This window comes from Ammospiza caudacuta, chromosome 8 (genome assembly GCF_027887145.1).
Source record: "Ammospiza caudacuta isolate bAmmCau1 chromosome 8, bAmmCau1.pri, whole genome shotgun sequence".
Lineage (NCBI taxonomy): Eukaryota > Metazoa > Chordata > Aves > Passeriformes > Passerellidae > Ammospiza > Ammospiza caudacuta.
The window spans coordinates 25,921,848-25,948,371 of record NC_080600.1 but is presented as its reverse complement, the minus strand read 5'-3'; the positions used below and the strand labels follow the sequence as shown (position 1 = coordinate 25,948,371).

Below are 26,524 nucleotides of genomic sequence, written 5' to 3'. Positions count from 1 at the left end.
TCATTAACTATCCCTTTATATCTCAAAAATTGTTCCTGATGATATCATTACATTTAAGAAATCTACTTACATTTTTTGAGAATTGAGATAAATTTCAATCAAAAAACCTAATATATTTGGAAAATATTCCTAAATTGGGGAAAAATGACCTTGCTATTTATTATTGCAGTCAGATTGTTGTAAAAATAAGTGAGTACATGATTTTCCAATTTAAACTAATTCAGCATAGTTATTGGACTGTTAATTTTGCTTAGGCCTCCTACAGTCATGTGGTTCAGTGCTGAGTACAAGCTTGTCAGCATAAGACAGCACTGTTGAAATAGTCAGAAGAGATTTATCCATCAGTTACGGAATCCTCTCAACCCAGATGCTGACTTATACAATTCTATATATGAATTTTGCTTATTAATTTATAACAGGTATTGCTAAGGAGATTTTTAGTATGATTAAGAAACTATTCTGATTTGTTTTAAATTTCCGCAACAGAAATAACCACTTATTAAAACATTTGATTTACAATATATGGAAAAAAGGTACAAACAAACAAAAAAGCATGGAAAATTAGGATCCCATGCACCATTCTGTGCTTTTATGATGGAGTAGTTCACATTGAAAGCAACTTCATTTGATCCAGTTCCTAAATTTAAATATAACAACAATTTCACTGAAGTCCTATAGGCTCTCATATGTCCAAAGTGTCTATCACCCAAATGAGGTAGTGTTTTGACAGGATTGGGGCCCTGAAAGTACAACAGGGATCTCTTCTTTCCTTCAGCCCAATTCTCCTTTATACTACACATGATGGTGGTTCATCTCCTATCTAATAGTCAAACGGTTTATTTTCTGTTCTGTAAGAGGGCAAGGAATCAAAGCCCATCTACCTGGATCACTAATTTTATAATTCATTGATTCTAGGGATGGTATTAGTTGCAGATATAACTGTAATGCCAAAATACTTCATAGAACTTCATTACATATTTGTATTTCCAACAGAAACAATAAGTTTATTATGCTAGATGATCTGTCCTAGTACTTACATAATATATACTAAATGAAGTATAAAAAGCCTACCAAAGTAATAGCTAGTGTTTTGAGAAAAAGCAAACTTCTTTGTTTTAAGGATCTGCTTCAGTTGTTTTGGCAAAGTTGGTGGCAAAGTGCTTTATACTTAACCAGGTTTATATTCTTAGAGTTATTTACAGAGAGATTTAAAATAGGAATTAATTAATTTAGCATCATTGATTCCATCATTAAATTAATAATTCTCATTCATAATGGACCTACTTTCTCCTAAATTTTATTTTCCTCTGTGTTTTGTTTTCATTCTGGCATGTTTTTAATCATTGCTCATCATCACACATGAAATCATTTTCACATTTTTCTTTCCTGAAGCCTGATTTTTCTGAAAATTCAGTTGGGAATTAAATCTCTTTTTCAAGTTCTATCTGCCAGTTGCCTGAACACTAACAGCTCTGGTGTGTTCAGATACTCAGTAGTTTTCCTGGTTTGAACATTTTCACTTTTAATTCTAAATGTAAACATCCAAAATGTCATGCATTCATTACTTGGTTTTATTTTTAAAAATCCTCAAAATTAATTTCAATTAGAAATTTGCTTAGAAATAGATTTGGACTTGCTTGGATTTATCCAGTAAACATGTAGTATTAAAAATTTGGTTTGTTCGATTCAGTCAGGGATTATAATTATCACGGTTTTGCAGATATACATTAAGTAAATAATCTAAAAAGTACTGATAAATACTTCTTTCTCCTCTTTTTTTTTAAAGTTTGTTTTAATGGTTCTTACTTTACCCATTCTTTAAAGTTAACATTCGCTACTATTTGTATTTTTCCTTCTAACTAAGTTTGGCATTTTATCTTTTCTCTGTACTGCTTTTCTGACTTGTTACTCTCAACAACTGAGTTGTAACACAGATATTAGAATTATAATTGCATGTTACATGTGAAGCATTGGTAAGATCCTGGTGCCTGTATTCTTACAGTGTCTCTCTTTGGTTTCATTTGTACTCCAGGTTGTGGTGAATGCCCTGTTAGGAGCAATTCCATCTATTATGAATGTGCTTCTTGTTTGCCTTATATTCTGGCTGATATTTAGTATCATGGGAGTAAATCTATTTGCTGGAAAGTTTTACTACTGTGTTAACACTACAACTGATGAGAGATTCGATATCAGCCAAATTAACAACTTCAGTCAGTGTGAGGAGCTCATACAAAACAACGAAACTGCCCGCTGGAAGAATGTGAAGGTCAACTTTGACAATGTAGGCCTTGGTTACCTTTCTCTGCTCCAAGTGGTAAGTCACCAGTCCTTAATTTCTGTTTATCTTTCTGTATCTCTATTGTTTACCTGCAACAGTAAAAAGTTTTTTACTTCTTTTTTTTTTAATTTAGAAATTTTGTCTCTCAATTCTTGGTTTGAATTATGAAGTGTGAGATAAATCCATAACTCTACAGAAGAAGTAACACAAGCCTAGAGGATATACTGACTATGAGAAAAAAAACGTAATTCAAACATAATAGACCGTAGCTGCATTGAATCTGTATCAAGTAAACCTCTAATGCTCATGCACAGAAAAATAACTTCTACACCAGATATTATTCATAATAGACAAAAGAGTTCTTAATGGATGCTGCCCCTCTATAGTCAGATATTGGAATTGGCTTGCAATTCTTGTCCATGAATAAAACATACAATAGAAAGCAAGAGTCAGCTATTAGGATTTCACTCTGCTGGTTTTCATGAGGAGTACAAAAAACACTTAGTCTTCAGCTCCTAAAAAATGCTTCTGACAAGGCATTTTCCAGGAACAGTGTGACCTAAACACCTGTGTTCTGTTTATAGGCTACATTTAAAGGATGGATGGATATCATGTACGCAGCTGTGGATTCTCGTAATGTAAGTATAGTCCCTTGACTCCATTTGTTTTGATTGTATGAGCTCCAAGATTTGAGAATGTAATTTTAACATCTTTCAGAAATTACAGTAAAAATGAAAGAACAAAGAGTTACTATAATTTTGTAGTTAAAGAAAATGGAAGTCATGGGAAAACTACAAGAAATGAGGTAAGCAGAGGAGCAGTCCTACAGTATTCCATTTTCTCTATGGTACATTTGAATCAAAATTCCCCAATCCTACAACACACCTGTTGCCATGAAATACCTTCTCCTCCTCTCATTATGCATTGAGCCATTCTTTATATTTGGAAACAGACACCATCACAGAGAGGTTTTTGGGGTTTTTTTTGTAATACTGATCTTATTTATAGTTAAGACTTTCATTGTGCTCTGCAAGATGCCTGACTGCTTTCTTTAGGGCAGAGTGCTTATTTTTAATTAGACCTGTGCATTTTCTTACCCTTTGGCCTGCCCCTTGTTCCCTTGGAGCAAGTTTTCCTCTAGTTCTAAGTAGACAATTGAATAAACTATACTAGTAAAGCTCCATTTCTTTCGTTTTTTTTTTTTTTGTAAGCTGCAGTCTCAGCAGGAGGCTTGCTGTAGTATAGTGAAGGTGCATAGCTATACCAAGAAAATATGCTTAGTCTAAACATGGCTTGGATGCCTCTCTTCCACAATCCTGTGCAGTTTCCTAAGTGCCTGTAGCAGTGAAATCTCCACAAGCAAATATTTTGTATTCACTGTTAAACTAATGTGTAGTTTCTATGCCTGTTTTGCAGGTTTTGGATCAGCCCAAGTATGAAGATAACCTGTACATGTATCTTTACTTTGTCATCTTTATCATCTTTGGATCGTTTTTTACCTTGAATCTTTTTATTGGTGTCATCATAGACAATTTCAACCAGCAGAAAAAGAAGATAAGTACTTCATTATTATTCTGAAAAGAACATTAAAAAAATCTTGGTCCACTGATGACAACTTTATTAATATTTTTATGATAAATTAGTTAAAGTGCCACATAGTAAATACATTAAATTATTAAAGCTTATAATTTGTCTTGATGAGGGTTAGATGGACAAATGACAATCTATGACTCTCCATGGTTAGTGAAATACTCAATGTCATCTTTGTAAAGATGTGGATTTGAGACTGAAGGCTTAATTGACTCATAAAAAGGCTAACCACTGAAATAGCCAAATGTAGCTGTAAAAACTCTTTGCTATACTACTTTCATGTCACAAAGCTCAGCAGTATAGATTTCTGAACTTTGATAACAAACATTGTATTATCTTTATTTGTACCCTCTTTAGTCTTTGTGTTTTGTCAACACTGTCTGAGAAGGTATCAGTGTTCCAGCTGCTGTCAACACTTTCTGTCGCTTAATACTTAATATAAAAATCATAAAAGACGATTTTTATATCTGTCCTAAATTTTCCCACAGATGAGAATATGATCATTAGTCTTATTTATAAGTAATCAATAAAGATACATGATTGTAACCAGTTTTTGTCTCTCGGGTTTACTTTGGAGGTCAAGATATTTTCATGACAGAAGAACAGAAGAAATACTACAATGCAATGAAGAAATTGGGTTCAAAGAAACCACAAAAGCCTATACCTCGACCAGCAGTAAGAATAGAACTATTTTCCGTTATTTTTACATCTATTTAAAATTGGATTTTTTCTATTATGCCTTAGGCTGAAATAAGCTGTAAGCAAAAAAAAAAAAAAAAAAAGAAAAGCCTTATTAATCTGAAATACCTATTTTTTTCTTTTTCTTCTGTTATAACAGAACAAATTCCAAGGCATGGTCTTTGATTTTGTAACCAAACAAGCATTTGATATCAGTATCATGATACTTATCTGCCTTAACATGGTCACAATGATGGTAGAAACAGATGATCAAAGTGAAGAAATGGAAAACATTTTATATTGGATTAACCTGGTGTTTATCGTACTTTTCACTGGAGAATTTGTCCTGAAACTGATTTCACTTCGTCATTACTACTTCACTATAGGTTGGAATATTTTTGATTTTGTGGTTGTCATTCTCTCCATAGTAGGTAAGAGCAACTCACTTTTATGAAATGTCTAATTCTGTAAACATGGAAATATTTTTGCCGTGTAAAATCTATTTATATTTTTGTTCAACTTTGTCACTAGAAAGTCTTATCCATAACATAACTGAAAAGTATGGTAAGAATTTTTTAGCAAGAGATTTTCATACACCTACTTTTTTACTGGTTGAAATTAGATCTATATTCTGAAATCAGTAGAGATTCCTACACATGCATGAAAGGCAATTTTGATATAAACTTACAGTGACAGTTGCAGGTGAAAGAGTTCAGTCTTCCAAAATCCAAGAGTAAAATCTGTGTGGGACTATTATGAGGGTAGGATGCCTGCACCCCAGATAGCAGGGTAAAACCCCTTGCTTACTTCAGTTTTGTTTGATCCTGAGAGGCTTTGTGCCTGAGATAGAGTGAGCAGAGCTGAAGCAGATGTGGTAACAAATAATGACTGCACTAACCTTTGCTTTATCTAGAGCAGCAAACTTGAAAGAACTTGAGTAAAAATTGTGGGGTTTTAAGTACTCCTTAATATGCAAATCAGTTTTGCTATTTTTGTATCAAAAAAGTTATTTTTCTGCTTTGAGGCACATAATACAATGCTCAATTCTTTTATTCTTCCATGAATCATAACTAACCTTTTCATCAGTTTGTTTATGTTTGGAATTTCTGTGTCATTACTAATAAACCTGTGTTCATGTTATTTTTTGTGTGATTAAGAAGTCACAGTTCTCCTAAAATACACATATTTTTTTAAATAACCTAAACTTGATTACATGGAATTTCAATACTAATGTGCATATGATCTTTCTTCAGATTAACTGAGATTATTTTTCTTACAATTAACAAAAGGGTATTCCTCTAATCTCAGCATTTGCTAATATACATACACTAGTTATCAGTTTGTCCTAAAAAAGTATACCAAACACAAAGGTTTTGTAAAAAAACTGAATGGCTAATCCCTAAAAATCTGTTTAAGTATCCTACTCTTCTTAAAGTTCTACAATCCTTTTAGAATATATCTTTAGCAGTGGTTTTAAAATGTAATAATACTCTTTACTGATTTAACTTGTTTTTTCCCAGGTATGTTTTTGGCTGAGATGATTGAGAAGTACTTTGTATCTCCCACACTATTCAGAGTCATCCGGCTTGCCAGGATCGGTCGAATCCTGCGCCTCATTAAAGGCGCTAAGGGAATCCGCACTCTGCTTTTTGCTTTGATGATGTCTCTCCCTGCCTTGTTCAACATTGGGCTGCTGCTCTTCCTGGTCATGTTCATCTATGCCATATTTGGCATGTCCAACTTTGCCTACGTCAAGAGGGAAGTTGGGATTGATGACATGTTCAACTTTGAAACGTTTGGCAACAGCATGATCTGCCTGTTCCAGATCACCACGTCCGCTGGCTGGGACGGTTTGCTCGCCCCAATTCTCAACAGTGGGGAGCCAGACTGTGACCCCCATAAAGATCATCCAGGGAGCTCTGTGAAAGGTGACTGTGGCAACCCTTCTGTTGGGATTTTCTTCTTTGTCAGCTACATTATCATATCCTTTCTGGTAGTGGTGAACATGTACATTGCTGTGATTTTGGAGAACTTCAGTGTTGCTACTGAAGAAAGCGCTGAACCCTTGAGCGAGGATGACTTTGAGATGTTCTATGAAGTCTGGGAGAAGTTTGACCCCGATGCAACACAATTCATAGAGTTTAGTAAATTATCAGATTTTGCCGCTTCATTAGATCCACCTCTTCTCATAGCAAAACCCAACAAAGTCCAGCTCATTGCAATGGATCTGCCCATGGTGAGTGGTGACAGAATTCATTGCCTTGACATCTTGTTTGCTTTCACAAAGCGTGTTTTGGGGGAAAGTGGGGAGATGGATGCCCTCAGAATACAGATGGAAGATCGGTTTATGGCAGCCAATCCTTCTAAAGTCTCCTATGAACCAATTACAACCACACTGAAACGAAAGCAGGAGGAGGTGTCTGCTGTCATCATTCAGCGTGCTTACAGACGTCATCTCCTGAGGCAAAAAGTCAAAAAAGTATCATGTATATTTAGTCAGGATAAAGGTAAAGAGGAAGATGATCTGCCCATGAAAGAAGATATGATTATGGATAAACTAAATGAGAACTCCACTCCAGAAAAAACAGATATGACCCCATCGACAACCTCCCCGCCTTCTTATGACAGTGTAACAAAGCCAGACAAGGATAAATATGAAAAAGACAAGTCAGAAAAAGAAGATAAAGGTAAAGACAGCAGGGAAAGTAAAAAGTAACATAGAACGCTGTTTGTAATAAACTGTTTACAGCCTGAAAAAGTATGTATTTGTGTCAACAGGACTCCTGTAGGAGGTACATGCCAAACTGTCAGTTTTTACATATATAGATATATATATAATTATATATATATATATATATAAGGTCAGTGCCTATAGCAAGACAGTGACCCCTCGTCATCAAACTGCAACTCTGTAAAACAGGGTAACATCTTGACAGGAGGTTGTTGTTTTTAGTACCAGCTGACACTGCTGAAGAGATGATAAAATGGCCAACCAGACTGTAGGGACCAGTTAAAAAAATAAGGTGCAAACCTATGAATCTCTGTGTTTAAGATGAAATACACAGTACAAAAATTGTATCCACTGTTAGCATTTCAACAGTCACATTTGCCATATTTTTACAAAAATCAGTGTTGGTGAACTTATCATTTTTTAATTCACAGGTTGTTTACTATTATATGTGACTATTTTTGTATATGGGTTTTATGTTGGGGAAGGGGGTATGAGGACCAGGTGTTCTACTCTCAGATTCTCTATAATGTACAAACAGAAGTGATTTGCATGAAGGCATGCTGCACTTGTAGTTCATGCATGGGAAAACATGACGTCGCACAAAGCAGCAGTCTGACTACTTCCATGTTTCAGGGTGGCTCTGTATGTTGAGGTGCTTAAAAACAGTATCCGTATCTCATCCAGACAAATCTTAATGTGCCTGTAAAGTCCCAGAGAGTCTACAATAATAGAACAGATGTTTTATTTTTTCATAAGTCATTTAACAGTAGTTGAACAATCTCCGTATAAAAATTTTACCAAGGGACATAGAGTCCACTTCTAAGTATTCTTCTGCGGAAAACAGTTTACCTGACCTTGGGAAATTGAGCTTACCAAAAACCTGCAAAACACAAGGATTATGAAGTTGTTCTGCTTCACCCTGCAGTATCATTTAGCCATCTTCTGCTCTCAGCAAGGTTGACATTGTATGTGTTGGTTAAAAAAGTACCCTCTATGTAAATAGTTACTTTATCCCGTGGTGCATGTTTGAGCAAACAAATAATGACATGTGCACAATATTTATTGCATCAAATATGTACCACAGTAAGTGTAATTTGCAATCTCTCAACAGCTAATATGAAGTATTCTGTACCATTATAGACAGTTTGGAAGCTATCACTGATGCATGTTTATCTTGCCTTTGCTGCTGTAATTTTACTCCTTCCACTGTTAAGAGTCTAATATGGGAAGCCATAGCTCAGTGGTTAAGTGAAATAAATTGTTCAATTGGTCATCATTCTTTCACGACATCAAGCAATAGTTTGCAGTTATTTAAGAGCTTCTTGCTTTGCATTCTAAAATTTTAAGTGACTACTGTACGGTGCATAGTCAGACTGTACAGGATATGTTGCAAACTGCTTAATCTGTTGAAAACTACATGGATAGAATTTTCTAAGAAAATATAAATACTGTAAAAAATACCATTTTATTTTATTTTTCAGCATTTTGTACATAAAATAAGAAATGAGAATTATCTTCAGGTTGATGTTACTGTCACTTTTATTACTTTCTATCCATAGCACTTTTTAATTCAAGAACTTCACAAAATAAGAAACAAAGGAAAGAATGGGGTAGCTTTAGGTTTCTGCTTTTTTATTAGTACTGTATTTTTGCACACATTTTAATGTGAAATAAGTTTCAAACTGAGTCCAAAATGCACTTGCTTCCAAATAGATATAACTTGTAATTGAAATGTGGTGGGAAGGATTTGTTTAAGATTCTAGCACTGCCTGCATCAGAAGTTTCAAGGTAGTATTTTTATTCATGAAATCTTTACCAGTGTTTGTTTACATAGACTATTCTTATTCTTGTTGATTCATGCTGCACTAGAACTGTTCTAAATATAATATGGGATCCACAATGCTTTTTTTTTTTCCACAGGAATTAAATAGCAAACTTGTATAATTGATCACATCAGGACATTTTGTGTTTCTTACACAAGCAAAAATTCGATGTTGACTCCTCCTTTTACAAAAATATTGACTTGTGTGTCGGTGAACTGCATGCAGGAAAATGCTATTACCATAAAGAACAGTAAACCACATTACAGTTGAGCCAAAAGAATAAAGACTTCATTTTTTATTGTATTTAATGGTTTTGTCTGCATTTTTTATTTTCCCACTATAAACTATTGAATATCAAGAGGTGCTATGAAAGTAAAATATAAATATATATAAAATGTTAGAAATAGGTTTGTGAAAAGTAAAAAAATTGAAGCTGTATGCTTTCTGAAAGATCTTAAACATCATTTGAACTTAAACTCTTGAGGTTATTAATCCTATTCAGGATCCCAGGATAACATCTAAGAGCTCATGATGCTTCAATCCCTTTTTCATATCAGGTGTTCTGAGACACCTGAAAAGCCAGATATTAAATAAAGTCTCTAGCTACCAAGGCTGCAATGTAGGTATAATTTCAATTATATTCTACATTTGAAGTGAAGATTTAGCTTTGTGTTATAAAGAAAAAAATATTTATCTCATTATTTTCTAAGTAGAATTTATTATTTTATGATAACACGAGAGCCAAATTTTTAGGTAGCAATCATATTTGAGTGCTGTTTCTAAGAACTTTTCTCTGTCTTAAATTTAAAGTAATGCCATGAAGGTTACACTGAACAAATTAAAAGCACAAACTCTAATAATCATCATAGATGTGCAGATATGCACTCTACATCAGATCCTCTGAAGAGTATTGGGAAGACAGATGTACCCAGGAATCTGAGTGATGTGGAACTGTGAGCTCCGGGTGTGCACCCCAGGAGAAGCACAAATGGAGCAGTCAGATGGTGCATGCCTTTTGTCCCTTCTCTCCAGTTTTCAACCGCTGATGGTCTGTTGAGGTTGTCCACCCTAGAAATGAGTATTGCTACTCTCAAGTAGTGAGCACTCAGGCTGCACTGTTTCAGTTAGATTTTTCACATCAGCTGTAAAAAACAATTGTCAAGGCAGGGTGTAAGATAGGGAGAGATGAGAGAACCCAAAATCCAAAATATCCAAAATCCAAAATGTGTAATTAAAGGACAAGTTTCACGTTGGTTTGGTTGGTTTTGGGGAGGAAAAGGTATTGAAAAAATAGCAGGTACATAAATAATAAATTTGTCTGACTTAGACTGAAAATAATCAGTATGTGTCTGAGAGGGGTTTGAGCTTACCAGAAGACGAGCACAAAGTAAGAAATTATTAAATGCCTGAAACAACAAGCAGAACAACAAGGAGCTGTGGTTGTGCTTGGGTACCCCTCCCTTGGTTGTTTGTTTAGTCAACAGCTCTGCAGCAGTACTGGAAACACCTGTGACAGACCCATGGGACACGGGCGATACCCACGCGTGTCCCGCAGCATCCCGCTCGGAGCTGCCCCGGCCCCGCCCGGCTCGGCAGCGCCCGGACCCGAGCGGCGCCCCGGGGAGGGCGGAGCGGGAGCCGCTGGGGTCACCCCGCCCCGGAGCCGGGGCAGCGCCGCTGGCCGCGCTCTCTGCCGGCGATGGAGGGCGGGGGCCCGGCGTCCCTGGCGGCGGCGGCTGCCGGAGCGGGCGCGGGCCCGGCTGGCGAGCCCGGGAAGCGCCCGGCGGCGCTGGGAGCCCGGCGGCTCAGGTGAGGGCCCGCAGGCGCAGTGCGCGTCCGCCGGGCTCAGGCTCAGGCGGAGCGCGGCGCGGCCGCTGCCAGCGCAGGGGCTGGGAGATCCGGGCGAGGGGAGAGGAGAGCAAACCCCGCTGGCATCGGCGCTTGGGAGTCACCCAGAGACAGCGGCTGTCCCCAGAGCGGAGGCGATCTGGATCCTCGCCTGCAAGGGCGCCTGTCTGTCCTGGCGGTTGGCACACCTGACGCGGAAAGGGATGCGAGGTGAGGTGAGGTGGCCTGCGGCTACCTTGGGTTAGGGCTCCTGGGGTTCTGGCCGTCCCTCGGCGCTGCCGCTGGCCCAGCACGTCCATTCCCAGCCGCGGCCCTCGGCCCGGAGCCCCTCGGGGTGTGTTTGTGTGTATGTGCGTGTGCGTGTGTGTATGTGCGTGTGCGTGTGTGTGTGTGCGTGTCTGTGTGTGTGTGTGCGTGTCTGTGTGTGTGTGCGTGTGTGTGCGTGTCTGTGTGTGTGTGCGTGTGTCTGTGTGCGTGTCTGTGTGTCTGTGTGCGTGTCTGTGTGTGTGAGTATGCGTGTGTGTGTCTGCCCCGGCCGGCTCGCTGGGCCGGGGGTGCCGGGCCGGGCCTGGCCTCGCTGCACGGAGCGCACGGACCGGGCTGCGCTGGCCCCCCTGGCCCCGGCACAGCGGAATAAATGGGAAATGTGTCAGGGGATTGATTTCTGTGTAGTCTGTGGTTCTGGATAGATCTGTGGTGCTGCAAGACTGTGCTTGTCCTGTGTGAGAAACTGTGTTCGATATCCACTTAGCGCAGCAAACTCGGGAGCGATGATATACCTCCAGTTCGTTCTTTGTCTAAAACATCTTCTGCTCTCGGTAGACAGGGAAACAAACAGTTGTGAGAGGCTAGTAGAGCTAAATAATGAACAGCTCGATGCAGGCTGCAAAACATGCTCAGTTTCCCATGTTCATTCACACTTAACGGGTAACTATACCCACCATATATTGCAGTGTTCTGAACGAGGATGTTTTACTGGGGCAAGTCTGCCGCAAAAGACTTCTCATCCACATTAGTCACCCTTACTTTATCAGTGGGCAAACTGGAGAATGGATTTTTGCATAGTGTCTGTAGAAAAAACAAAGCTCTAAGGGATTTGTAAATTTCAGTATATTTACCCTGAGAAGTGGCCACGTAAATAAACACCCAGGGACATAGGTGCTGGAGTGACATACCTTAGGGTGATTCCAGAATCACAACTTATGTGCTTTTTAGTCTTGTCAGAACAAGGCAGGCTAAAGAAATCTCTAAAATAGAGGTTTTAAATATTGACTACAAGGAAAGGTCTGCCCTTTTTGTATGTCTGGTCTTATCTGTGGCTATTGTTTCAAGATGTTATTTTCATGTTTATTATTTGAAGAGTAGTTCAGGTTAACTCAACAACATCCCTCACTAGTCACTAAAATTGTCATCATAATTTGTTTTAGACAATGCAGTTAAGTGCAACAAAATGAGAAAATGTGGATAGTTTGTGACTAAGCATGCTTTATTTTAAAGTGTTCTTACACTTCATAAAGCTTTTTAGGTGTACTTAGCTTTTACTATGAAATAAAGAGAACTTTCTGCAATATGTGGTAGAATTTTGGTTGAACCTTGGGAAATCTGGTTGTATTTTGAGTTAGGTAGTATATATGGAATCTAAAGCACCTGAATGTAGACTGGTTTCTTCACTCTGTGGGGACCCTTACTTATGTAATAGTCAAAAAAGTGTTTGCAGCATGCACTGTTACCTTGCTATGAATTTATCTTTGTGATAGGTCTTGTGTCTAGTGTTTAGATTTTTGTCTTTGTGAGGTTGTTCTAATGACAATTTAAAATTATTTCCTGCCTCTGTGATTGCATTGCAATGGCTGTGGAGGGAATAAGCAATAAGCAACTGCAGGAGGTTATGATGTGTGTTACAACACACATTCACTATTGTAAATTGTTGTATTTTGGAAACAAATGGCCTTGTAGAGACGCTGCAGATCGGCAGACAGCCTTGTTTGGCACTTGTCACACTGGTAGCACAGCTTGCTTTAACCACAGACAGATGTTACTGCACGGATGTACTACATCAGTCTGTTTGCTCACAGTGAAGGGGGGGAATGGGGCTGAGCTGGGGTTTGCTTTACTTTCTATGGGGGAATCTCCTACAGGTGGTTGATGGTGACTGATGGTTTTGGTTTAACCCCAGCTGGCAGCTAAATGCTGCACAGCTGTTCACTCACTCCAGCAGCAGGATGGGGGAGACAGTCAGAAGGGTAAAAGTGAGGAAACTTGTGGGTTGAGGTAAAGGCAGTTCAGTGGGTAAAGGGAAAGCTGTGCACACAAACAAAGCCAAACAAGGCATCCATCCAGCAGATCCCATGGGCAGGCCGGTGCTCAGCCTCATCCAGGACAGCCAGGGCTGCAGCACACGTAACGGGACTTGAGGACAAACACTGTCACTGCAAACACCTCCCCTTCCTTCTTCCCCAGGTTTGTGTGCTGAGCACAGTACCCTGTGGTGTGGGATGTCCCTGTGGTCAGCTGGGGCAGCTGTCCTGGCTGTGCCCCCTCCCAGCTCCCTCTCCTCCCTGGTGGGGCTGTGTGAGGGGCAGGAAGGGCTTTGACTGTGTGTGAGCACTGCTCAGCATGACAAAATCATCCTGGAATTACCAACGCTGTGTCCAGCACACATCCAAAACACAGCACCCTACCAGCTGCTATGAAGAAATTTAACTCTCTCCAAGCCAAGCCCAGCACACTAATTCAGAGAAATGTTGAGCCAGAGAATAAGAGGGTTTGAGTGCTGTAAAGGCCCCAAGCAACTCACTTGATGAGCCATTGGAAAGGTCTTACAGTTGTTCATGTACTCTACGTTAGACCCACAGGAGAAATACAGACAAGGTATTCTCAAGAGATCAAAACAACAAAAAGAACTTTATTGGCAGCTTTAGAAAATCAAAGAAACTTTGAAAAGGGTTTAATGCAGCATTCAATCAACATAAAACATTTCTTAAAGCATTAACTTGGCCCATTCAACTTAGCAAACTGTAAACCAATTCAGTTTTAAGTTCTTAAAAATTCCAAGAAGAAGGAATTAGAAGAAGAAAGGAAGGCAGAAAAGATTCAGAAAAGGACACATATCAGTACCAACTCCTGGACTCCTGTGGTACTGAGATAAAAGTAGGGTCAAGACATCTGATTGCTTTGTGTTTGGCCTTAAATACGCCTTGGCCTTCCTGGGCCCTTCTCCCAGGTGGGCCTTGTGGTCATTTGGCCACTTAGGAGCTGGGTTAGGAGCCCCAGAGTGGGGTGTGGGGCATTGCTTCCCCTGTGCTGGGAGCTGGGGTACAGCAGGCTCCAGGGCAAGGCCTGAGCTGCCCCTGCCCCTCACACCTGCACTCCAGAGGTCTCTGGACATCAGTCTCTTCATCTCTCACAGGTATCTCTGGCAGTGAACACATCTGCCTAAGGTGTGTATGAATCTGAAAAAAATAGAACATTTGTGTCACTGGAAAAAGGATTCATCAAATAGATGCAATGTTAAGTGAAGGACTGATACATGCATGTAAAATAATCTAGAAGATTTAATATTTTTATTTTTTGCTGTTTCTAGTACGCATCATTGTAATGTATTACTCTCTTATCCCACAACCCATTTAAGGAAGCATATATTTTTGCTAATTCTAAAAACTTGTCAAATGAATAATGCCACACTATTCTGAAAGTAAAATTTTATCTTTTTGAGGTTTTCTCACTGAACTGGTTCACTTTGTTGTAGATTGCTTGACTTCTTGAGTCCAGTTTAAATACTTTTGCAGACATTAATAAAGATGCAGGTATCACTGCTCTCCCTCTCCTTCATCCTGTTTGCTCTATGGCTTTGACAGGTAAAAAAGTGAAGCCTGTTGCATTTCCCATTTCCCAGGCAGTGCCCTCTCCATTGGGAATGCCTTCCATTACTCTCAACAGCCTCAGTTACTTGACGATTAGTCCAAGCATTTGGCAAGACCTGCACAGTTCTGTGCCAGGGTGTGCAGGCTAGGTCAAAAAGGAGAGTGGGCATGGCCAAAATGGAGATAGCTGCTCTTATCTGCCCTCCAGGGAGGGGGGTGAAGTGAAGGTAATCCAAACTAATTGGTTTCAGTGATAATACATTCTGTATAATGTGCTGTCTGATAAGCAAGTGTTGTTAGAACAGATAAAAAAGAACGTATTTCCTAATTAATGGTTCTGCAAAGCAATCTGGAGCCGTGAGGCAGTCTGCAGATAAGACTTGTACCTAGTTCCCTAGGATTCTTTTTTAATTAGTCATAATGTGATGCTTAAGTAGTTACAATGTTAAAAGGTATTCTAAACATATCCGAGCCTGCTTTGGCATATAAAAGCAGTTTTGCAGGTAACTGTTTTGCAAAACTGTTTTCTTCGGGGTTCTCCCCAACTTCATTGATGTGTCACAAATCAGCATATGTGACCTAAAGGTCACATCATTTCAGTGCAGTCCTTATCATGTGGTGTTCTCAGGACGTTTTTATCATACACATATTTGGCAGGAAAATAAGTCTAGTGTCTCGATAAGATTATAATGGGGTACTGAAAGGGTTATGTTTGACAGTATGAGTCCCATGTTATTACATGGATCCTTTGATCAGCCTGTTGGGTTTTTTTATTCACACTTCTGCAAACTGTGTTCAAGTGGGAACTGCATGACTCTGGGTTTGACACTGCTTTTTCACTTTGCTTTGAAGTGCCAACAGCCTTCTCAAAAGGCATGATGTTCTATTTTAGTAATCAAGCACTGATTTTTCTTACCTGGTGAGAACAGATACAAAGGGCAAATTGCATGTATACCCTTGAAATATTGGTTTATATAATTGCATTAGAAGTCTTCCTTTATATAGTTTCTTATGCAGTATTTTTTTGTGTTTGCTTTAGTCTTTTGTCTCTTCTGTTTCTGAGATGTTTGTCTCTCTACATAAAGTACAGTAAATCACTAATGTACACTTTGTACCAAATATATCTGCAAAGGACACATATGGAAGTAGGTATTTTTGTGCTGGATGAAGTAGATATGAAATACAAAATTACCTCATTTTATATAAGCAATGTCTGTATTTTAATGAAAATTTGCAATATATTTGTGGAAGGAGGATTTGGAAGAAAGATTTGAGGCAGCATTTTGTTTTCAGGTTGAAAATACTCAAGCATTTTTATACAAAACCCTGAACTGTTGGTCATTTCACAGTAGACTTGTTTCTGTTATAGGCTTGCTATGTCACAACTGGCTTCTTTTGCAGTTCCCATGGCAACAAGGATTTTTGAGCTGCCAAGCAGGATACTGCTTTGAGGGAGTATAAATATTCTTTATTACAAAAGAAATTTTGATCATTGAAAGCTGATCAGGCACTCTGCGGTTCCTCCCCAATTGCCCATATGTTTACACCTAAATGTGAATTCTTATTTGACAAGAATACCTGTTCTAATTTTTTACACAGAATAAGAAATTATGAAAAAATTGTCAAGCCTTACTGTGGTGATAGCATAGAAAAACATGTTGTCTTCCAGATACGGTCTCAACAAGCAGGAGCGCACTCTGTATACCTAAAAATTTGTATGTTTATATATTTGTGAACCTTGTATATGCTTATAAAAACCATTGAGGGTTTAATTGCTTAGAATTTGCGCTGCTTCTGCTAATGTTTACTTTGGCTTGAACTTGTTTCCAAGATAAAATATTCGTGAAATATTTACTTCTTTAAGAGACTTACACTGTACTTTTTAAATGAAGGATCTCAAAATACTGCACCCAATTCACAAACTAAAATTTGTTAACAGTGGCAGTAATTTTGTGTGTTTTTCAGTGTCTGTCCCTCACCGTCTCAGATGGGCAAAAGTGACATGGGGTGTTTGGGGTGTATCCTGAACCAAATAGCTATAGGATAAGCCTTGATAGAGTGACTCTGCTTGGGTCATTTTTTCAAAGTTAGATAGTTTGTCTGTGTTGTTGCTTTTCCTTCTGAGCACTCATTCCAAAATAAGAAGCCAGTTATTCAGATTTGTGAAGTCCCTGCCATAACCCCAAGTTTAGCATGGGTTGTTTTGTTTTGTAACTGGTAAAAAGGAAATGGGAATTACAAAGTTGCTGAAATAATCAACTCAGGTAAAGTAGATAATTTAATGTTGTAAAAGCCTCTGAATAGTACATCTAAGAAATTTATCCTCATAATATGTGGTAATTTAGAGATGCATTAAAAACAAATTTGGAAAGTAAAGGTAGTTGCCAGTGGCCTGCTGGTCTTCGTGGTTTGGGCTGGGAGAACTCCCTTTCCCCCTGCCACTATCACCACACACAAATGTGGATTATTATGGAATCATGAAAAGGAAAAAGGACCACTGTGACCTCTGCAACTGGAGCTGCTCATTCAAAGAGAAGCAGTTCTGCTGGAAAAGGGTCATACAGGAAAGAGCAACCTACTATTTAGTGATAACTTCATCCAAATATCCATTTATTAAGGACTTTTCACTACTGCTATCACCTGTGTAGGTTATAGGTGTAACAAAATAACTTGCATATACATGAGAGAAATTGAGCCTAGCACCCAGAGCCGAGCATGAATACCCTGGATACACATAATTTTTTTTTCAAGTGAAGCTAGAAGTTCTGGAATTACTGATTTTGTTTTTTTCTTCCAACTAACTTCCATTAAAGTCAATTCAGAGCTAATATTGGAAAAATGCTTACAGGCTGCAGAGGTATACAATTCATAATGCTTTATGTGATTCTGGAACATTCTGTTTGGAAATTCAAGAAACTCATGCTGTGAAAACTGGAATTTGGAACATGGGTCTGAAAAGATTTAGGGAGATGGATAGCGTCTGGCAGTGTATTGCATTGCCCCTCCTCCCCTGCCTTCCAACACAACCTCAACTCACTTGTAAGAAAGAGATTGAAGGCTTATTTTGGAATTTGTTTTCTGGCTTGGCTTGTAATACTAGGCAGTGCAGTTTTTCACTGAATAATTTGTCCAGTGCTCCCTAAGAATTCGAGAGAAGAGATAATTGCTACCTTGGGTTTTAGGCTGAAGAAATGCAAAACGTTTGGGAAAAGGGAACCCTTAAATGCAATTATAGAATAAGAGCAGTGGAGTAAGAATGTCAGGAACTCTGTTGTTTGTGGTGAGGATGTGAGGCTGGTGATTCTGCATGGAGCCCGATGAATGGATTGAACAGCTAGCTTCTGCATCTCTGCTGAGACACATTAGGAGTGACAATGTGATGACATAATCACTGACCCCAGATTGTTCTCGGCTATAAATCCTCTGGTTGCAGTCTCCCCTGTTTCACTGCATGTGCCGTTCACGTTTAAGGGCTTTTCAGATCATCTCCAGCACCATCTGCTGCATAATGGAAAGAAAACAATTGTGCTGTGTGTGGAGCCAGCTGACTCCCTGAGTGGATTTGGGGGGTGGCAGAATCCATCTCGTCTGGAGGAGCTTGTCTGTCTGCTCGTTCCCACTGCCGTGCTGAGCACTTGTCACTAGGCTGCCATTATGCGTGAAAAACAGAGCAAAGTAGGGACTCGTTTACAGGGACATAGAGGCTTTTGAGCTGGTCACATGCTCTGTGTGCCTCTTCATGCTCGGAATAACACGCGTCCTGGTGTCCCCCTGTCGGAACTGGGGGCACGCTGTGTTTGAAGCACCTTGTGAGGATGAGTGTGCTGGTAACACTCGTGGTGCAGGGCAGGGAGGAGATGAGCGCAGGATTCCTTAGCTGCAAGCATTCACTAGGTGTCAGTGCGTGATTGCAGCCAAATGATGCTCTTGCCGAGTTCTTTGATCGTGGTACCTCCCTTATGAAGAGGGATTTTAAAGAAAATTCACACTTTTGTTTGCAGAATGCAGTGTGGGTTACATTTAAGGATAACTAATGAAGAAAAGTAATTACTTCTTTTTTGTTAGGAACAGTTTAGTCTTGTTTTTAGAAACAGTCTGATAAAAATGCTGATATTAAAATAAAATTGCGACCATGTTTTGTGCTTAATGAAGAAAATTTAAAGTCTTAGAGTAGCTCCTGAACTGATCACTATCAGGATTTCTTGTCAGCATCTGATATATTACTGATGAAACACTCTACTCATACTGTTGCTGATCCTGGGTGTGGGTAAAGTTCCTATTAAGATGTAGAAAAATTGTAGTTTTTATAGTGAAAATGAATACATTCAGTTGTTATCAAAACTATTAAAGATCAAGTCTGTAAATGTCAATCAGAGAGGAGGAAAGCCCCGTGAAAAAAGCTAAAATTGCCTGGTTTTCTGTTCTCTTATCATATTGTATCCCTAGAGTGAAATATAGTGTTTATTAGAATATCTTGAATTGCTTGCATCTCACTATTAGATTTTTAAAAAAAGGTGGACTAAAAAAATTGATTGAAAATCCACTTTTAAAACAGATTTAAATTAATATTTAATTTCGTTTTAGTAATAAATGGTTAGGGAACTCATCTTTTCAATCTCTGTAGAGTGATCAGCATTCATCTAAAAGTTTAAATTATTCCAAAATGGATATTTTTTGTGTTGCCTGTGAAAGTGCTTGGTGAGAACTGTACATTAGTAGGTGAAAACACCAAAAAGAGTCATTCATGTGATATATGAAAATATTTGAAATGGCTTTCCTGTACCTTCCAGCTTATATGGAACTTTTCCTATTATATTTTAATCCATAACATTGAGTGGATGATACCCTTTACCCTTTTATACCTAATCTATTTACAGGTGAGGGCTTTTGTGGAACTGTTCCAGGTTACCCTCGGGGAGGTGCCAATGGTCGTGCTAATAGATAAGAGCAGTTGGCTTGGTTACAAAGACAAGGTTTTGACCTGTGCTGTACACTGTCTTTCTGCATATTCAGTAGGTAGCAGAGATACTGAAGGGATTGTCTGATGGCCAACCTTCAGTATTTTCCCAATTTGATGTATCTGTAAAAGCTGTAATTGATAGCTGTGCTATCTTTGATGCCATCTTTGTTTCATCATACCACCTACCTGTGAGACAAGAACCATCTGATCATCAAGGGCTGATTTCTTCTGCCCAGAGTCCCTCCAGTTACATTAAACACTGCATCTCTCATCATGGGACACAGCTACCTGACTGGACAGATTTTTCAGACAATTTTTGATTGAATTTGTAAGAGATCTGTAAGGGATACAGTAGAAAGACTGTGGAGACCATTGTCTGCACCTCTCCCTTAGAGACACACTGAATATAAACACTTGTTCTAAATAAAGGAGAGCTTAAATGACTTCTCATTGCATATGACTTTCTGATTTTGTGTCTGAACACCGAAGGAAGCCTGTTCTCCAGCTTCTATCACTCATTAACTTCACAAAAAATCATGTATTCACAATGATGCAAAATAAAGCAGACTCTGTCACTGCTTTGAAAATCCTTCCTAGCCTAAGGCTTAACAGTTTGTGTAAGAAGTGAGGCTTTTTGGTTTTGATGACAACTTTGGGATTCTTCCAGAAGCTGATCTGTCTGAAAAGAGCTCTCTCTGCCCAGTGACAATGTTTTTTGTCTTTCCTTGTTTGACATGTCTTGAGAAAACTGTTTAAATTAGCTCCTTGTTGTTGCTTTTGACTATCCTGTTTTTCACTGCCAACCCTGACTTTCTGTTGGTATGGCTCCTTCAAAGTTTGTGATTCTGCTAAGCATTTTCTTGCAGGCTGCTGCTGCACTGAAGGTGATTAAAAAGGCGTTTGCAAGTCAGGAAATCCATTTGACATCTCTCTGCAGCTACAACCTTTAAAGTAATGCTTACCCTGTTTTTAACATAGCCAGTAGAACATGTGTCACCCAGCATTTCACTGGGGCTTCCACCCTGCTGAAATGGGCATCCCAGCACTGTAGGAATTCTGAGCTTTAGAGTACAGTCAGCTGTGTGCAGTGGAAATCCAAAGCACTGATCTCTTTTCTATGGGTGAACTCTTAATGTGATTGAATTTTCTCTTCTACCAGTGATAGCCACATACTGGTTTATTGTAGCTGGGAGCTGTTCCGAAGAAAATGAGAGACTTGGATACTGTTTTTTCTTGGTTGGAAGTGTTGAAATTGACACCTGAATCTTTCAGAGATATAAGGTAATGAACAAGCTATAAAATAATGTTGGGAGGATAGTGCCAAGCAAGGGCTGCCATTCTCTTGGCTGATATTGGATGAAATGGGGCATAACACTCTAATGCTGGGCCACTCACTTGTGTGTAGGGATCATTTGGCTTTCTTGTTCACAAGATTGATTTGGAAATAGGAGCTAGACTCTTGTTCCCTGCCAAGTGAGTGTTCTCTTCTAGAATGCTTTTGCAGATCTGTATGTGAAGAGGCAGGTCGATTTTTGCAGAACACTGCTTTCTTTGGTGCAGCTGAAGTTCCCGTTACTTGGGGAGTGAGGCCATTTTAATTTATCAGCAGAATTATGTACGTTTTGAATTCTGTCTTAGCTGTGATGGAGTAAAAAGTTAAATAATGACCTTTCATTTTACAAGGAGACAAATTAGGCACACTCTGAATTTCTGAAAAAGCAACTGATCTTTCATATAATTTTCCCCTTCTTTTTTTTAACAGCTCTGCCATTTACAAGCTTTAAATTTGCTTACTATTAATTCAATAGCTTAACTTAATTCCCTACTCATCATCTTTTGTGATTAAAGATCTTTAGTCTTTATGTTATGCATAACTTCTTATGTTTCTTTCCTGTACAATGGTGATTTTTCTTTGTTATTACAAACAAACAGGCATGAGAGTGGCCCCAAGGAAGTGGTTGTATTGAAAGGCTGGTAGTACTGGTCAGTCACGTCTTTATGAACTGGACATGATTTCCTTGGATGCTCTTTCCTTGTCTGTTTTGGTGAGCTGTGCATCAGCAGTACTGGGGAAAAACACTGAGTACTATCAACAGCAACAGGGCATGACCTTTCCTGAAAATATACATGGGGTAAAGGAGGAGCTCCTTCAGTGACTTCTGGAATTAAAGTTTTTGTAAGTGTATTTAAAAATGTAGTACTTCTGTTGGTAGAAATGTAAAACACTGTTAATTTTTCACACCACAAATGGTTATTAAAAAAAACCTGGTTTGTCTGTATGATGTACTTGAGAACCTGATCCACCATTTGATACCTCTTTTGATCACTGGTTGGCACATGGATACATGCAGCATATGGCACAAAATCCAATATCTAATACAGGAAAAATGTGATTTTAGATATTGGTGTAGCCTTGTGACCTCTCTGGTCGTCTGTGTGAGCTGACTGTGGGCAGCCCCACAATCCCCAATAAAAGTAAAATGCTAAGGGCTGCTTTTAGTGACCAATATGAATGAATATGAGCAGTAGGTAAGGCTGAAGATAGGGTAGCTGTAGACTCATGAATGAAGCTGGGCAGGGGAGAGAGAGCTGAAACTTGCTAGGAAAAACCAAATTAGGAGGATTAGGACACTGTGCATGTGGTTGAAACCAGGATGATAATGCTCAGGGCAAAATTTATCTAAATCTTGTTGTTTTTTTATTTTACTCTTGAAAAAATTGAGAGATGCCCACAGTTGGGGTAAGCATCAAATGTTTGGAGGAAATGTATTTAGGTATTATCCCTGTTCTTAATGTTTTTCCACCTCTCCTGTTTGATTCTAAACTAATTGTGGTATAGCTGCTTAAGCTCATAATATTTGGCTTCATGCATTTATGTTTCTGTATGTTTTATTAACCTTAAAGGCTTCATCAAGTCAGTGCATTAGTAGAGGAGGAGGAATATAAATAAAAGAAGAAACTCTTGCCTGCAAATAAGCAGAAAAAGAACCCTTATAAATCTTTCAGGTACTCAGCTGTGTTGACTAAGTAAAATCTCATAAGGTGCCTGTGTCATAGCAGTGAAAAGCGGTGTTCCAGACTGACCCAGCTGTCAGTCTGTCTGTGTTCCTTTCCAAAGGTAGTACCTCCTCCTTTCCCTTACTGTGCTCTGCCACCGTCACTGGAGCAGATATGGCTAAAGGCCAAGGATTTTTATTTATCACTAATAAAACTGAGTTGTTAAACTTTTTCAGGTTTGTTTCATTTTGCCTTTCAGTCATGAAGTGTAGATTATGGTTCAAGAGGAGCTTGTTCTTGAAGTCTGATGTTTTAGGCTTTTGTATTGTTATTTAGTTATGAGAAGTCAAATCTGGGTTTTAGGAAGCGCTTACCTGACTTAGTTGGTTTGCGAATTAACAAAATTGGAAATAATTTCCATGGTAGAAAGCTGCTTTATAGGATAGTCACAGATGAGTTGATGGAAATCCATTTATACTCTGGTGCAAAAGTTCCTTGCTTACCTTTTGTCTCTTTTTGTGTCATTTGTTATACGACTTTTGCTTTGACTGAAGGCAGATGACTATACTTTAGAGCTGATTGAAGGAGTATAGACTGAATGTTGGTAAGTGGGTGGGAGTCTGAGAAACTTGAAATTTATGTAACTTGCATTCTAAGAGGTTTAAATTAGTCTGCCTTGGATATGTTTTTCAGTTTTGCCTGAGATTTGTTCTCACCTGGCACTATTTTCATGGAGGTTTCTGTGGTGTAGGTTTTCTTAGGGGTTTTTTTTTTTTTTGGTTGGTTGGTTTTGTTTTTAATTTTACTTGATTTCACACAAGCTTGCTACACATATTTTAAGAAGAAAGGAACATTTGTTTTGGTTTTCCTTGGTTTTGTTTATCAAGGAGTAAAGAAAATCTTATTTCTAATGGGTGCTCCAGTACTATTTGTGTTAAAGCTGGGGCAGGTGTCTTTGGCATTTAGCAGTGCAGTGGGCAGTGCAGCCCTTCCCCACTCGCCCCACTGATGAAACTTCCCAGTGTGCCCATTCCCGAGGCTCTGGCAGCTGCACTCCCAAGGTGGGACCAGAGCCCTTCGTGGCAGGCGGCCCCAGTGACGGGGCAGGCCCCGCTGGACGCCCAGCACAGCCCCTCACACAGCCAGACCGAGTTTCCTCACCAGTTCCAGCCCGGGTTGCCCACAGCGGAGCTTCACATGCCCATGAAGCCGTTTATTCCTGGCACAGTAACACAGAAGCAGCTGGAGCTGGTGCCTCTGAGCAGGGACCCCCAGCAAAGGCTTTGTGCCTTCACAGTCCCAGTGTGGAAAAGTCTCCTCCAGGGGTCTTCAGCTCTTGCTGCCATCCCTGTGTCCATCCACCTTCCTGGTGTCACCCAACTTCATCTCCTTTCTTATTAAAAAGTTCCTCCTGTGTCTCTCAGTGTCCATTCACCTGGCCAGCATCACCAATCTTTGTGCCTTTTGTCATCCCAAAGTTGCAGTTCACAGCCTCTTGTCTCTCTCTGGCCTCCCACCCAGAGCTCAATCTGCATCCTCACCTGCAAGCCCAGCATCTCAGTGTAGTTTTTACAGCTCCTTGATAGTTTATTCCTCCTACTGTAACAGGAGGAATATATTCAAGTGCCAAGATCCACTGACCAGTATGATGTGCCTGATGAGAACGGGCTTGGTTTGTTTCCATTCTGAACTGGAGCACAGTTCAACTCCTTCAGACACAGTACAGTCTTCTAGGTTCTGTTGAAGAATACAAATGTATGAATGCTGTCCTTAATGAATCCTGTTCTTTCCTGAAGCAGTTTTGATTTTCAGAATATAGGGTGATGTATTGACATTGTGCATTGCCCGTAATTATCCACCACCTTTTCCAACCTGACCTGTCTTCAGGCTTCATTGAATGCAGTCAATGGGCGTTGAAGCCAGTATAGCTTGTTATATGGATTCTGCATTTTTACTTTGCTATTTAACTGTGGAGTTGTTTTTATTTTTTGCTAAAAACTCACAGAAACTGTATCACATGTATGCTGTTTGATAGCTTCCAACTACTTAAACCTCAGAATATTGGGATTCTGCCGGTATTTCTTAAGACTCGATAATGGCATTTTTCTACCATTTGTGAGAAAGAAACATCAATTTTCCATTTGCTTTCAGTCATAAATCATACACAACTTCATGTCAATGCCAGCAACTTCAAATTGGGGAAACCTTGCCCTGGGTTTCATAATCAAACATCAGTGGGTTTGAAAAAAAAAACCACAGTTTTTTGACTATGCAGGATTTTTCTAGGTAGCTGAGTAGACACCAGTAAGTCATATGTAGTTAATTCATCCCTTTCTTTTTTTCCCTCTAATGATTTTTATTTTGCTTGGGGACCATGGTGGCACATTTTGTAACAACAGCAGATATCCTGAGTTGCCACATGGAATTGGCATTGGCTGTGAAATTCATGCAGTCTTGTTGCTACCTTACAAGCCAGGTTCCTTCTACTTCCAGTGTCATTGCACAGGCATGTGGAATGCTGAGAAACAAGGTGTTACAATGCCTGTCTGCATTCAGGAGATCCACTAGATCTAACGTGTGGAACATGACATGCCTTCTGGGACCCTGCTAACAGAATTGTGAATAGGGATCTGATTTCTAGACATGTGTGAGAAATCTGTTTCAACATCCAAGGAGCAATCTTTCAGAGGAGGATTTTGCTGTGGAAGACCTGACCTCTTACAACAGGTCAGATGATAGCTCTTCTGCTGCTGAGCTGGATGGTAACCACTGCTTGTCTTAGGCAAATGCTGGAGCCTGCAGTCAGGAGCCTGGTGAACAGACTGGTGACTGTCTCAAAACTCTGCCTGGAGCATTATCTCTAAACATCAAGCTGTGCCTTCATGAAGGATGTTAGAGCTGCTCTCACCCTTGACAGGAGAGATCTACAGTAATTGGTTTTAGTGAAGGACTGTGTGATAAGCTATCATGAAGTTGTGTAACCAGAGTATAGCTGCTGGGATCCAGGGGCTGAGTGTGCCTGTGTGGTGTATGGAGTGGAGATCAAGAGATATTAGTTACCATTAATCAGAGTTCTTTGAGATTTGTACATCTACAAGATCATTTTGCCCTCAGCCATTGCTTACCTTCTCTCCTACTTGGAAAGATTTGCATTTCAGGAGAAACTAAGATGGTGAAGGAGGTGCTATCCAGTACCACAGCCTGAAGGTTTTTTTAGGAGGGAGGTGATCCTGTTGAACTGTTTCATACAGGGATTTCCAAAAGCAACTTCATTCTTTGTAGAGTCAGAGAAAACAGAAGTAAATATTTTGGTAGCAATACACATAATCAGGGAAAAAAAAACCAAAGGAAGTTGTTGCAGGAATCTGCTTTCTGGTAGAGCTTTCCTTTTTTCCAAAGTAATAGCTCAGGAGAAAAAAAGATAAATGTGTGTTGTATGGAGTATCAAGTATAGGTAAGTGTAAAAAAAGGAGAAATAGCCAAACAAATACAAGTACAAAAAGTAATTCCTTGAGTCACGGCAGGGACTGGGTACAAACCTGGATTGTTTCCATTTCTCCATCTCTGTGTATATGTGGTTAATTAGTCCAATAATGGCCCTTTGGAGCTGGAAAGCATTGCTGAGATTGAGCAGGTGCTGGCTCGGGAAAGGGCCAGTCGGGTCCAGGTGCTCTGCCGGGGAGCAGCCAGGGCAGCAGGTGGCTTGGACGGAGCAGGTGAGAGGGAAGCCGGGGCAGCTCAGCCGTGCGGGGCCGC

The 26,524-nt window shown here is 39.5% G+C and overlaps 1 protein-coding gene across 6 annotated transcripts in view; it reads left to right on the top strand.

Annotated features, from left to right (window-relative positions):
* Nucleotides 1-9,366, top strand: part of SCN2A (sodium voltage-gated channel alpha subunit 2) — a 74,151-nt gene extending 64,785 nt beyond the window's left edge. For all 6 annotated transcript variants that reach the window (XM_058809447.1, XM_058809449.1, XM_058809444.1 and 3 more), the window contains 6 exons: nt 2,033-2,314; nt 2,863-2,916; nt 3,695-3,832; nt 4,439-4,543; nt 4,707-4,977; nt 6,067-9,366. In XM_058809447.1, the coding sequence (XP_058665430.1) occupies nt 2,033-2,314; nt 2,863-2,916; nt 3,695-3,832; nt 4,439-4,543; nt 4,707-4,977; nt 6,067-7,262 (2,046 nt within the window). In that variant the 3' untranslated portion in view covers nt 7,263-9,366. The remainder of the gene's footprint in view (nt 1-2,032; nt 2,315-2,862; nt 2,917-3,694; nt 3,833-4,438; nt 4,544-4,706; nt 4,978-6,066) is intronic.
* The last annotated feature ends 17,158 nt before the right edge of the window (nt 9,367-26,524 follow it).